General features: G+C 42.7%; 1 protein-coding gene across 1 annotated transcript in view; it reads left to right on the top strand.

Moving 5' to 3' along the window:
- plekhg5b (pleckstrin homology domain containing, family G (with RhoGef domain) member 5b) overlaps positions 1 to 13083 on the top strand; it is a gene marked incomplete at both ends in the record, with an annotated part of 52499 nt that overhangs the window by 16169 nt on the left and 23247 nt on the right. The window contains 2 exons of the mRNA XM_079226372.1: positions 12311 to 12452; positions 12816 to 12919. Of these exons, the coding sequence (XP_079082498.1) occupies positions 12311 to 12452; positions 12816 to 12919 (246 nt within the window). The remainder of the gene's footprint in view (positions 1 to 12310; positions 12453 to 12815; positions 12920 to 13083) is intronic.

Here is a 13083-nt window from a genome sequence, read left to right as displayed (position 1 = left end):
CCCCCCCCCTTATTTTTCTCCAAACAAGCATCCCCCCCAGCCTCAGGGGCTTGAATTGTTTTTGTGAGCTAGCTAATTGCGGGGGATTTAAACACGGTTCATCTTGGATTAACCTGAATGACAAAAGAACAGAGAGTAGTGGGCTTAGTGTTCGCGGTCAGCGCAGGAGGCTGTACCAGAACATTAGACTATAAATCATTCTTGCTCTTTCACCACACTCCTACACAGCACTGCACTCTCCCACACACACCACACAAGGACTGTATCTTATGATTATTTTCAGTTTTGATTCATGTGCCGATTACAGAAAAACGGAAAATCGTTACATTTTAGAATCTGTAACCAGCGAATGGTTTGCTTAATTAGGGGGTATTTCAGCAATTGAGTATTACATCTCCATAAAGTTGGAGGATTTAGAAGAGATATGATGACTTTTCTTTTTTTTTTAAGATTAGATTTAAAACACTGTATCCTGCTTTTCCCATAATCAATACATACTCAGTAGTGTCTCTTCATTAGACCTTTCTAGCAGTAAAGTAATGTCCTTAAATTGTTTTTTTATCCAACAAAGAGTCCCAAACCAAAGGATATTTCCTGTACTATCATTAAAACAATCAGTCCCTCCTCATCTGTGGGAGACATTTCTTGAAAATGACACGATTCATGGATTAACTGATTTTATTTCTCTTTATCAGCCAATCAATTAATCGACTAATCATTGCAGCTTTAAACATGGGCCTTCTGTGATGTATGTTATGTCTCCAAACATCAGCCTAAGGGTTATCTCCAAGTGAGATAACCTGAATGACATCATTGTGACATCAAGGTTATCTTTTCTCAGATGTGACAAAGCTCCCCGAGAGCCCCAGAAGACGTTACACAACTGTTTTCCTACTGAGAAGCGTTATGACTCGTGAATTAACTTTGACATATAACACTTGTGGATTTTTCCCCTTTCAGGAAAATTACTCAAAGGATTAACATGTTTTCAAATTAAAAAAATTGAATAGACTGATCAATTTATCAACTTATTGTGTCACCACCAAAACGCATCAAAAGTATTTCTTTAAAAATGGAATATCGAGTAATTTTTCTTTATTCCCTCTCTCATTTGAAAAAGAAAACTAACCGGTGTTTCCTTCTGTTTTTTTGTTTCAAAACTGATCTGGACCCAACAGAAGGTAAACTGAGTGTGGTTTTGTCAGTTTATGTATTGTAGTGTTGTCTGTGTGCTGGTTGTGCTTGAACACATTTACCTCCCACTCCTGGTCACTTTGGAAGAAACTCAACTCCCTCGTTTAACCCCGGGTCACCTCGGAGTCAAAGTGAAGCACTAAATCAGGCCGGAGGGTTTATAACGGGCACGAATGAGACATGAAGTAGACTGTTGCTCACGTAGTTTGGTTTACATCTTGATCAGCTGGATCGCAGATGGAAAATTTTGCTAATACTGAAGAAAAAGGGCTCAGTTTTACATGAGTCAGCCAGGATGTGTGTGCGCTTGTGGGGGTGTGATCGAGCAGATAGGCGTGGTTGATGATTTTCTGCGTGTGTGTTTATGTGTGTCCTCCCATTATACTACTGTAGTAAACGGAGTGAGCCTCTCTGCTCTGTCACGCTGCTTCGATCCCGCCGTCTGTCACTCGGTCCGCTGTTTTAACTGTGAAGATCGGGATCATTTTGAAACTCACTGAGACACACACACACTCATCTGAGGGACTACGGAACAAGCTCGATCCAGGTTGGGACTACAACTTTCACCACCTGCTGTCTGTTGGAGATATTGATTGGTTCTTCTGCTGAAAGTCAAAGGGGTTGTCTTTCCTGGGAAGTGGAGTTTTCTATGGTAGGTAAACATAGTGTAAAGAACAAGCTTCTCTCTTGGGAGTCTTGTGTAACAACACTATTATTAAATAATATATGAAGAGCTGAGTGTTCCAGGAGAAACATTAGCATGTGTTGTAGTTTTAATTCATTCTGTGAAAGCGAAGGATAGCCCAAATATAATAGGTCTGCAATTCCCCATTGCTTTCATCACCAAGTGTTATATATGCATTTGTATGTATGTGTAAAATGTTGAACTGTCATGATCTCAAGATAACTTCATCAAATGTCTTGTTTTGTTCAACAAACCCAAAGATATTTGGGATGCTTGTAAGACGAGGAAAAACAGCAAATTCTCCCAAGCTGGCAACAATTTAAGCATTTTTGCTTGAAGAATGACAAACGATTAATTCCTTGTCAAAATAGATGAATATTGTTCTTTCGTTTTGACGTTTTCTGTCTGTGCGAGGCTGTGAAGGTAGCGCACGATCGCATCTGTGCAGACCAGCACTTGTAATCCGTTTTTCCTCCTTTGTCTGCATATTTTACATCTGCTTCTCATATTAGCAGACCAGCCGTACCCCCTGGCACCCGCCAGACTTCTCCCCTTTCCATATACTTTATATCAAATTTGAAGTGGTTTAAAAATCAATTCTAAATTACCTCGGGAATACCCAGTTCCCCCCTCTCTCTCTTCCTCCTTTTTTGGTCTTGTTCACCGCCCTCACGTCTATCTCTCTCTCTTCTGCCCTGAAGCTATGGATAGGAAGGCTGGTTGCGTCACAGTCCAGCCAAGATTGCCCGAGACAGCAGTCAGTATACTTTGTTAGAGCAGAAAGAGACCAGCTGCTGGTGAGTGGTGCTTTTCTAATGTAATCGCATTGATCACCCTGAACTTAATAGTGTTAGTTAATTGTTTAGTTCTTCAGTGTTAAGAGGATTTAGTGGCGTTTCTCTCCTTAAGAGGCAACTCGACTGTTTGTTTTTTCCCCTCAGTGACGACACCGTGACAGTGGCATGTGTCATTTGGTTGTCATGTAAATATTTGACTCTGTTGGTTTGGGGTCGGATGTATTTTAGCTTAAAAACAATCAAAGAAAAGCTCACTTTTGCTTTACAATTCTTCTAAATATATTGTATAAAGAAATTGATAAATCATTTCATTTTGTCTGTAGCTGTTGCAGTTTCAATTTATGCTTGAATTCAGTGGAACAAAAAAAAAAAAACCTGACCATATCCAGTTAGTCCAATAGGAAAGTGAGTTGTTGAAGATGAGGAGGTAATATTGTTCACGGGCAAACACTGGCTGCATGTTGAAAACTACATTCCACTGGAATGCATAATCTACTTCACAAGTTACTGTATCTCCTGCGGACATGTTTGTTCCTGAGTTTGTTGTTTGTTGTTGATGTCAGTGTGTTAATAATCACCCCATTTCTTCTCTATTGTACAATATTGTGTAATCTGGGAAAAAACCTTTCTTTATGTGTCATTGTGAGGACACGGACATTATTATGAAATGTCGTCCACTGTCTGTCGTCTATCTATTGTCTATAGATTGCTACTACTGAAGTAAATGAGTCACACAAACTGATCTAAAGTCTTATGTAGCCTACTGATATACCTTCTATATATTTTACCACAAGTTCGTGACAACATCTGCTGTTGGTAGTAGTATCATTTGACACACCAAGGGCATTAATGAGATCTGGGAAAGGCACAACTGTTGGTAGTTCATCCCCTTCACAGTTTAAATATAAACTAAATGATTCAACTTCTGGTGCTTTTATGCAGGCAGTCTTCTTGTGATGGTTTATTAACTCACTTTCAGTTTTATCCTAAAATACATTATTTTGATATACTGGCCATTTGGTAAACCCCTCCCCCGAATAGTAACTGTCCAATCATGGTTTAGCAACTGTAACAACAAGATGCTGATTTATTTTTGCCTGGGCGCATATATCTTTATGCATATAGCATGTATGTGGCCTTCATGGGTATACGGACTCCTTTGCTGGTTTCTCATTTAACATTTTGCGGAAACCCAACTTGGGTAGCATTGATGAACTGAAACCTTCATGTGATAGCCGTCGTTTCAGCTGACAGAATTGACCGTTGCCAACTAGAGATACAGGCCCTGCTTTGGTTTACCTTTGTGGGAAATCAAAGTTTTGTTTTGACCGTTCAATCTGTCGTCGTTATCATTGTAAACTTCACAAATGGCACGCCGGAGATGGCAACAGTTATTGGGGAACGTTCAACTGTCTGCTTGTGTTTTTGGGCTGTGTTGCAATGTTGCCTTATTTCCAGGTACGAGCAACGTTTAGAAATGATCCTTTAAAGTGTGAGTTACATGTTGTTGAATGTCCAGTATTCCTTATAAGGGAGCATTATATACACCTGCTCTCCGTATTGCTTGTTCACTTGCAGTCATTGGCTTTGAATGACATCATCCCCTGTTAAACCCCCCTCCTCGCCCTACGCTTATCGCTGTGGATCCTTTTAAAGAACATATTTAAAACGTGTTTGGGGCACACGCGTGTTTCTCCCTCCTGTGAGGATGAAATGCAACAAGTGCCTCTGTTTGAGTAAATCTGTATGTGTGCGAAGGCGTCACGACTCTGCAGTACCAGAGTGAGTTGTGTTAATGGGGAACAGGCACGCAGAGAAGCAGGCAGTCTTGTTGCATAACAGCCGCTGTAAAAAAAAAAAAAAAAAAGAGACCCTGGCTCTCCTCCGCCTCCCAGCCCGGCCAAAGGACAGATGGCGGCAGAAGAAAGCGAGCGAGCTGCGGCTCTCTCCCTTGCCACTCCTCAACAGATGCACCGTTTATTTATTGAAAAATAAGTCAGACTCTGGGGCCAGGCCTCCCCTTTGATCCCCCGTAGCCTTACTGGGCGCTGTTTTCAATCCCACCTACTGGGCCTCGGTTAATGGCAACTCTGTGTAATGTTTAGGAAAGCAGGCCCTCTCCGGCACACATGGGGAGGCCCTATGGGGCCGAGTGCTCTGCTACCAAGAGCGCCATGAGAACTGGCTCCGAAGGAACAGGTAGCAAAAAAGCTAGCGTGTAGCGGGGTTTGCGCTGGCTCGCTCTGTCAGCTCAGCTGGAAGGAACCCACACTCACTCAATTGTTTGGTGCAGTTAAGAACTAATACATGTTGTGACGGCACAGTTGTATGCAGGAAGGTTGAGTGGCCGATAGGTGTGTTGAGAAGATGTTTGTCGTTGGAATATTTCAATATGGATTATAGTCTGGTAATGCTCTTTTCCTGTTCTCAAAGGTTATTAAACAGTTAGTGATACCATTCTATATGTATTTGACTCTTCCAGCAGTTTAATAACCTCAAACAGCTTCCTATTGCAACGAGATCAACATTAATAATATTATTCTGCAAAAAAAAAGAATTTGGCAAATAAAAACTCCAAACATGTGTAGGTTCTAGCTTCTACAATGGTAGGATCTGCATTTTTTTTTTTCTTGGTTCATATCATTATATCTAAAAAGTGATTTTTACCCTTTTTGGATTTTTAAACTTGTTCTAAAATAAATTGAACTAACATAAGCGATTTGAAGATGACACATTGAGGTGTGGATGCTTGTGATTATTTGTAGATAAATTACTAATTGAGTCATTGTAAAATATGAAATAGAATCAGTTACAGCCTTATAATTATGTTTATTATACACTTATTGTATATAAATATTCTAGAAACACCAAGTTGTCATCCTCGAAATACTATTATATTATGGATATTGAGGAATCTGTTTAAAATGTTGCGACATTGAGCAATGCTGAAAAATACTGAGAAAAACACAGTCTCATAATGTGAATTAAATACAAATATTTTGCATTACTTCAACATAAAACATTTCATTAGGATTTTTATAAAGGTTTTGGTCTATTTTTACAAAGGAAAATAAAAACAAATAAGGGTGGAATTCCAGCAAAATGAGCTTGAGAAATATCTGGCTTTATTTGCGTGAGACATGGTTTGGTTGGCCAGTGTTTGTTTAGTCTCTGCACTCTGTACTGTATTGATGTATGCACGGGTCAAAGGTCGGCATTAGTGCATTTGTGTGTGAAAATGAGACAGTGGTTATCTTTCTTTCCGTCGTAGACTATGAACCACTGATGACGTGTCCTTGTGTCTGACTTTTGGGTTATCTTTGAGAAGTTTGATGTTGTAGAATGCTATGAGTTGGTCTGACCAAAGTCTGTCTGGATGTTTGACTGCATTCAGACTATTTGAACAAGACTGTGCATGACTCGGCCTCGTCTGGTGCTAACCAATTATTTGCCGGCATAGGTGTGTTTATTGAGATGCGTTTTTGGTTTGTTTTTCTGCAAGAGAGAGAAAAATTAAATGACCAGCGTGAATTTTGAAAGAAAAACAAATGGGACGGGATGTTGACTTGAAGCTACCCCGAGCCGGTTCCTCCCGCCTCTCGTGACTGATGAGGAGCGGCGTTGGCGCTAACATAACTTGCTGCTTAGGCGAATTTCAACCAGTTGCCAAATCAGTGATGACTTTCGTGTCGGGACAGGACCTTTTAAAGCCGACTTTTCTGTGGGAGTGGAGTGATGATGGTACACATTAAAGTTGGCCCGTGTAATTAAACACAGTGTACCTGGAAGTCACCCTCAGTCTCAACAAAGACTGAAGTGCAATGAGACCTCTCAGGGTCAGACAGAAGGTTGGCCCAGACGATACGGTTTGAGCTCAACCCAACCAAACAGTGTTCTCCATTGTCCACGACATGAAGCATTATTCCAGCTGTTGTGCTTTTGTGTGGATTCATTTCATGTTTTCTATTGTGGGTATGTGTGTAGGAAGATGATGGCCATTTGAACATTGACGGAGAATAGAGTTTGCTCTATGGGTGTTGGCACCATTATGACAAACCCATCCCCACCCATCCTCTCACTCATGTCAGTTCGATCGATATCCAGATTGTCTGAGGGACTAGAGGGGACACGGTGTTTTAAATTGGTCCAGTACTGTGGGACTGCATCGCAGAAGCCAGTAATCATTTAAATTAACGTTCTCTAAAAGTGCTTCTCTTATATCACTGACAGGCACATATTGGTATAATACATGTCTGACAACATTTTAAAAAGGAGAGGAGTTTTTTGTTATTGTGGTTATATAAATGTAATGTATGCTTCTAGAACAGCCCGTTAATACGTGTGTGTGTGTGTGTGTGTGTGTGTGTGCGTGTGCGTGTGCGCGTGCGCGTGCGTGCGTCAATCAGGAGAGCAAACTGTTTTGTGACCGCAGTGAAATTCTTGTTTTTGTTTGTATGAAGGGTTTTATTAACGGCAACAAATTTCTTTCGATAAAAATATGTTGAGAGTTTTGGAAATTCTATCTTTTTGGAAAATCTATATTTTTTTGGTATATATCTGGATCACCCTCGTCTACAATTAGTATAATACTAATTCATCTCCAGCCGTGCAGAAACATTTTCATTTATAATTTGAATGTTGGCAGTATGAATGACGTTGAATCTTCCGATAAAGCATAAATCTCGCTTTTTGTGAGCTTTTCTCAGGGAAGCATCCAAGGCTGTCTCCGGCACATTGGAAGATGGTCCCAAATGGGTCTTCACTCGGCCAAAGTTTGAGTAAAAAGAAACCTCAGACCTTGAGTGAAATGTTTGTTTTTTTGTAGTTTAATAAAACAAACAGAGAGGTTCCTCTTCCCCAGAGAAATAATCTAGCTGACTGCATCATGGCAATATCATATCATCTCTGGTTTGGAAGAACAATTAAGGTGTCAAATTCCACGGCATACAGCGGTTAGTTTTAAAGTGTCCCAATACATTTAATTAGTATTCCATATTTTGTGTTTCTAATCTCGTTTTCAGGTAGTTGCTGAAATCCTGTTTATAGCTTCTCAGCCAATCTTTGCGTTTAAGTTACTTGCAGATGTTGAAAACAAACCCCGGCATTCATATTTACCTGAAACTCGAGCACTTACTCAACAAAACAAGGATAACCTATTATCTCTCTGAATATACACCACGACACTTGGCTGTGAGATAAACTATAGCCTCTGGCTCACATATCCTCTTTTTACTCTTCAAACACACACGCATGCACACGGTGATGCACGCTATTACACAAGTGGTAGGTGTGCTCTGGCAGCACGAGCTGTTCAGGAGGAGGGCCGAGTGCTTTGGAGGGGGAAACGCTGTGAGATTGCACACGGACCAGAGGTTCGATCAGGGCTGTTCGAGGGGTCATTACTGAGCAGAGTCGCTCTGTTATGAAATTGGGTCTTGTTTCACATTGAGTCAGATCTGCAATCCGCGTTTGAATTTCTCTCCGGTCATATAATTCCAATGCGTCATTTAATTCCATACACCAAGGCTGATTACCCACAGATTTTCCAGCTTCCAGCGAGGATTTGGCAAGACGTCCAAAACCTATTAAAAAAAATTCTCTGGAGGCAAGATTGTGACGGTGGTGGTGGTGAGGATGTCGCAGCCAAATTGAACTGCCAGACAGTTACTCTAAACTCACATGTTCCGTCCATAATTATAAATCACGTTTGAAAACATTTGGATCTGAAGTTAATACAACGGTTTGTTTAATGTCTTTAGCTTCAGCTGTGTGAAGTTAGTCGGCGTTGCAGCGAGCGCTTTAAAGTGTGTTGCCTTCACATGTTGCCTTCACATGTTGCGTGCCAGTGTTGGAAGGATTAAGTGTTAAGGTAATAATCCTGATTCACCTCAGAAGACTCCAGGCATCTTCCTCCAAAGAACAGCTTTCGTACAGCTGAGCGACTGGTGTGCGGTTCATGCATGACGCAGCCACGGAGCAGGCATGCAGGCATGCGTTTGTGTGTGTGTGTGTATGTGTGTGTGTGTGTGAGTGTTGGCGTGTTTGCAGGATGTGTGGAAACAAGGGGGCATAAGCAGGTGCCACGTGGCATTGGATGTGCTAAGCCAAAAACGAAGGACTGCTGAGTGGCTGGTGTGTGTGTCCTCAGCTGTTGAGGGTGTGTGTGTGTGTGTGTGTGCAATGTTTCATCTATAGTCACTCGTGCTCCCCTCCCCTCTAATCCAGCCATATCTGAGAGCAGTCATGTGGGGCGGCGGTGGGGGAGACACACACGCGACACACACTCACATGATACATTTCTCTCACACACATTCACTAGGTAGGAGACATGCATGGCCTCTTGTCAGCTGTCCTGCACGGTCACATTCTCTTTCAGTCAGCTTTACTCACACACTCCTCCTCCACTTTGATGTGTTGGGAAAACTGACTCCAGATTCAGAAATGTACGGACGGATAAAGAAAGTCAGGTCATCCTCGTACCCAAGTATCAATCATCCATCTCATTGTTAGGAATGTTCAGTATTGCAAAAATCCCTATTGCACATATCCTGACCTGAAACACAGTTATTTTTGGGTTTATCTCTTCAAGTATCTGTCATGAATGTAAGATTACAAGCTTTTCTTTGGAGATTTTTTTTTTCCATTTGGTCTCTTTGAGCCTTTTCTTAAACCTGTGATGCATTCGTTTATCTTGGCGAAAGCATCAGATATTTTTTCAGCAGCTTTAGTTGCAGCAGGAATGTGAACACCTCAACTTGATAGTGAGGAAGGCCTACTTATCTGGGCTATTGTGTAAATATGGCATCTGATTTGCTCGTATTTCTCCGGCCTGGCCAGCGGTGTTCACACTTCATAGAGAACCTGCCACCTCGGTGCGACGCGACATTTGACTCTGCTGGACGAAAATGTGCGTGCATGCGTTGGCGTTGACTTCAGAGAGGCATAAGCAGGCGATGTTGTAACAGATTTCTGTGACTTGTTTGCCTCCACCATGAAGCTGTCTGTTTGGCAGCAGTGAGCTGAGGTCAGTGACTCAGTCAGAGGTGAGACACTTCACTCCTCCGTACCTTCAAGTAGTTGAACGTTATCAACTGCAACGATTGAGAAACTTCCTGAATTTTGCCGTGATGCTCTTTTACCCTAGTCCCTGCACAGTGGGCACAAGACTGAACAGGACCTCACTTTGTTTACGAAAAGTACAACACTTCTTGTTCGTCTGAAATTTCTCAACAAATATTGGATGGATTGCCGTGACATTGTTGTGCAGTCTGTCTACGGTCGACAGATGAGAGTGAATATGAGTAATTGTAATTAAGAGTTTACTCGTGTTAGGAAGTTAAACATGATCTCTCTATCTATATTATATTGCTGTGAAAACTGACTTGTACAAGATTTTATTTGAACACATGACAACGTAATAATTTCCCTTTGCCTAGTACTCCCTTTTATTGAACAAAGCCTTACCGCATCATAATGTAGCTAAATGCATCCTCCATGCATAAACTGTTGCTGCCAACCCCAACTAGCTCTCTTCTCCTGTTGATTTCAGCACAGATTTGTTGTTCACAATGTAACATTATCAGTGAATCTCATGGCCACATATTAATATTATAAACTAGCATATGATAATGATGAGACTTCATATCGAGAGAAAATCCACAATCTTGCAGAGTGGTGCTCAGAGAAACAACTTCTGCTCAACGTCAGCGATGGAGCCGGTAGTTGATTTGAGAAAAAAGGCGACGAAGACGACCCCACAGCCACAAGCACGGCTGAATGCTTACTTATGTTAATGAGAGGGCAATACTGGTCGATTACAACTTCATAAATGTGGCCATTCGTTCTTACGTTGTCGTGGTGCCACCGTGTGTTCGGATCTCAGCAATTACTTTAGTAAGTACAACATAATTGTAACTTAACAATGAGAAAATAATACCCAAGTTGTAATGAACAGGAATGATCCTTGAACACAGTAACCAGAGGAGAGCTTGTCACGTTCACCACAGTCTGAGCCTCTCTGACTCTTGCCTCTGCCTCTTACTATTTTAAACCTCTTTCTGGTTGGGGGCTCTGCCTGGGTAGCGACCCTGGGTGCATGACAGGAAGGGAGGAGTCTGTGCTGCTGGTGGCAGAGAAAGAGAATGTAGGGACAGAGGGGAAAAAGAGGAGAAGACCCATAGATCGCCGAGCTCATAGCGAAGCTGTTTAATCTCTGCAGGACTGTCAGATGGCTTTGACAGAGCACAGGCACCAATTAGGATGCAAGATTAGGGGGGCTTTGTACTTCTGAAAACATTCTGGAGCGACCTTTTTTTTTTGGGTTGCTTCCTTCCTGCCTTGGGTTTATATCTTTCCTGTGACTCCTCACCCTCCCATAACCGTATCCCTCCCTCCTTCTGGCCTCCTCCAGCCCTGTGTCCTGCTCCTTAAAATCTGAGATTACACCTGGCTAGACATTGAGAGGAGTGGATTAATAAAGCAGCTCGGGGCTTGACGGGGCACGCTGCAGTGCGATTCAGCGGGCTAACTAGGTGGCTACTTGGATGTTTATTTGGGTCCTGGGAGCCTTCTGGCATGGATATGGAGCTGAATTGCAGGAGTGGGAGAGCCTCCTGCTCCAATCTGCAGAATATGACGGTAGAGTACCACGACTGGGGAGAGAGTTATTTGTATTTAAATCTGTGTAACTTGATTGTACTTGCATTCTGCTATGTATAACCGGGGCGTGTGGCAGTGAATATGCAACAATAGAGTTACTCCAGCAGGCTTTTTTAGCGGTGTTTTGTCAGCGCATGGCGTCTACCTCTTGCATATATTTATAGTTGTTGTGTTGACATGAAAGCTCGACTCCCATGCCGGCGCTCAAACCCCCGTTGTGCACAGACACACTGCTCCTCTGGACTACATGAAAACAATGACGGGAAGTACATGAGCTGCAGCTCTATTGTATCTCCCCATACGTCCTCGCTTCCTGAGCGGCCGAGTGTGGGTGATGGCGATGGGTGGCACAGGGAGAAGTGGTGAGATGTGGAAGATGCTCTCGGGGTGAGGGAGAACAGCGGCGGGGTGGGCGTCGGGTCTGTCTGGGCCAAGACAGAAAGATCCTTAATCCTCCAGCCTTCTGCTGCCCGTCGTCTCGGCTCCGGAGCTTTCGGAGCTCTGCGGTCTGGAAGTCTCCCAGTAACCGACCTGTGGTCGGTTTTAATGTGTCTCCCCTCGGGATACGATTTTTCGATTTATGTAAGGGTAATCTGGTCCCAGATCAGCACACAAGGTGAAAGACTAACTTCACAATTCAAAGTCAATTAGTTGCCATCCTGCAAAGGGGGACAGATGGTGGGAAGCTGGGAGTCACCAAACCTCAGGAATACCCATGGCAGCCTCTGTGCTCATTTAATCGTGGCAGAAATAATAGTCAGGCAGGGAGATACGTATTCTTAAAGTGTGTGTGTGTGTGTGTGTGTGTGTGTGTGTGTGTGTGTGTGTGTGTGTGTGTGTGTGTGTGTGTGTGTGTGTGTGTGTGTGTGTGTGTGTGTGTGTGAGTGAGTATTTTTATTCAGGCACCTTGTGTACTTGGCAGCTATGTGATCTGACCTTCTCTTGTCCTCTTTTCCCCGCCGTTTCTGCTTTTTAGGTTTGCCACCACCCAGACTGCCAAGACCTGAATAACAAAGGCCCCCTTCACCTGTGTGAGTCATGTGACTCACGCAGCCACTCGGAGAACACAGACAACATGCACTTTGACCGGCACCCCCGATTTGACTTACAACCTCAAGGTAGACTTCCATTGTTGCTTTATTTGTTAATTTTGCTCTTACAGGGATGTTATACCCATTCCCTCATCAAAATTACAAAGTTTTTATGTCTAAATATTGCAAAAACGTGTCTCATATTTATTTCTCTTTCCCACTAACCACTCTACCTTTCCATGAACAAAAAACATATCAAAACCTTAGAAAGACGATCTTTGTGGCTCGATACCACCAGAGGCAGGAGAGAAAACCTCCAACTATTTCATTTGGTTGAACCAACCCATTAAAGCTTGATATTAAAAAATATATGTTTGCTTGGTTGCTGTAGTTGTGATCCAAGAGAAGAAATGACAGCTGTTTCTTTCTCTCTTTTTTTTCACCTTTTAGCCTCCATCCTGGCTCGAAACGTGTCCACACGCTCCTGTCCCCCGCGCACCAGCCCCCCCTCCGACCTGGAGGAAGAGGATGAGGGGAGCAGTGACCGCGGGTCGGTAACCTTTCCATTATTACCGCGCTATGGTTCATGTGTTCCTGCAAGCCAGTAGAACTCATTCATCTCTTCTCACTGGAGGGTTGAATTGCAACCATGAAATGCCAGTTAGACATCTCCTTTTTAAGTCTTGATGGTCACTTTAAGCATTTTCTCATATGTTAG

This window comes from Taurulus bubalis (genome assembly GCF_910589615.1).
Source record: "Taurulus bubalis genome assembly, chromosome: 11".
In the NCBI taxonomy this organism is placed as follows: domain Eukaryota; kingdom Metazoa; phylum Chordata; class Actinopteri; order Perciformes; family Cottidae; genus Taurulus; species Taurulus bubalis.
Note: the sequence above shows the minus strand (reverse complement) of the source record. Positions and strands in the feature narration are given on the sequence as shown.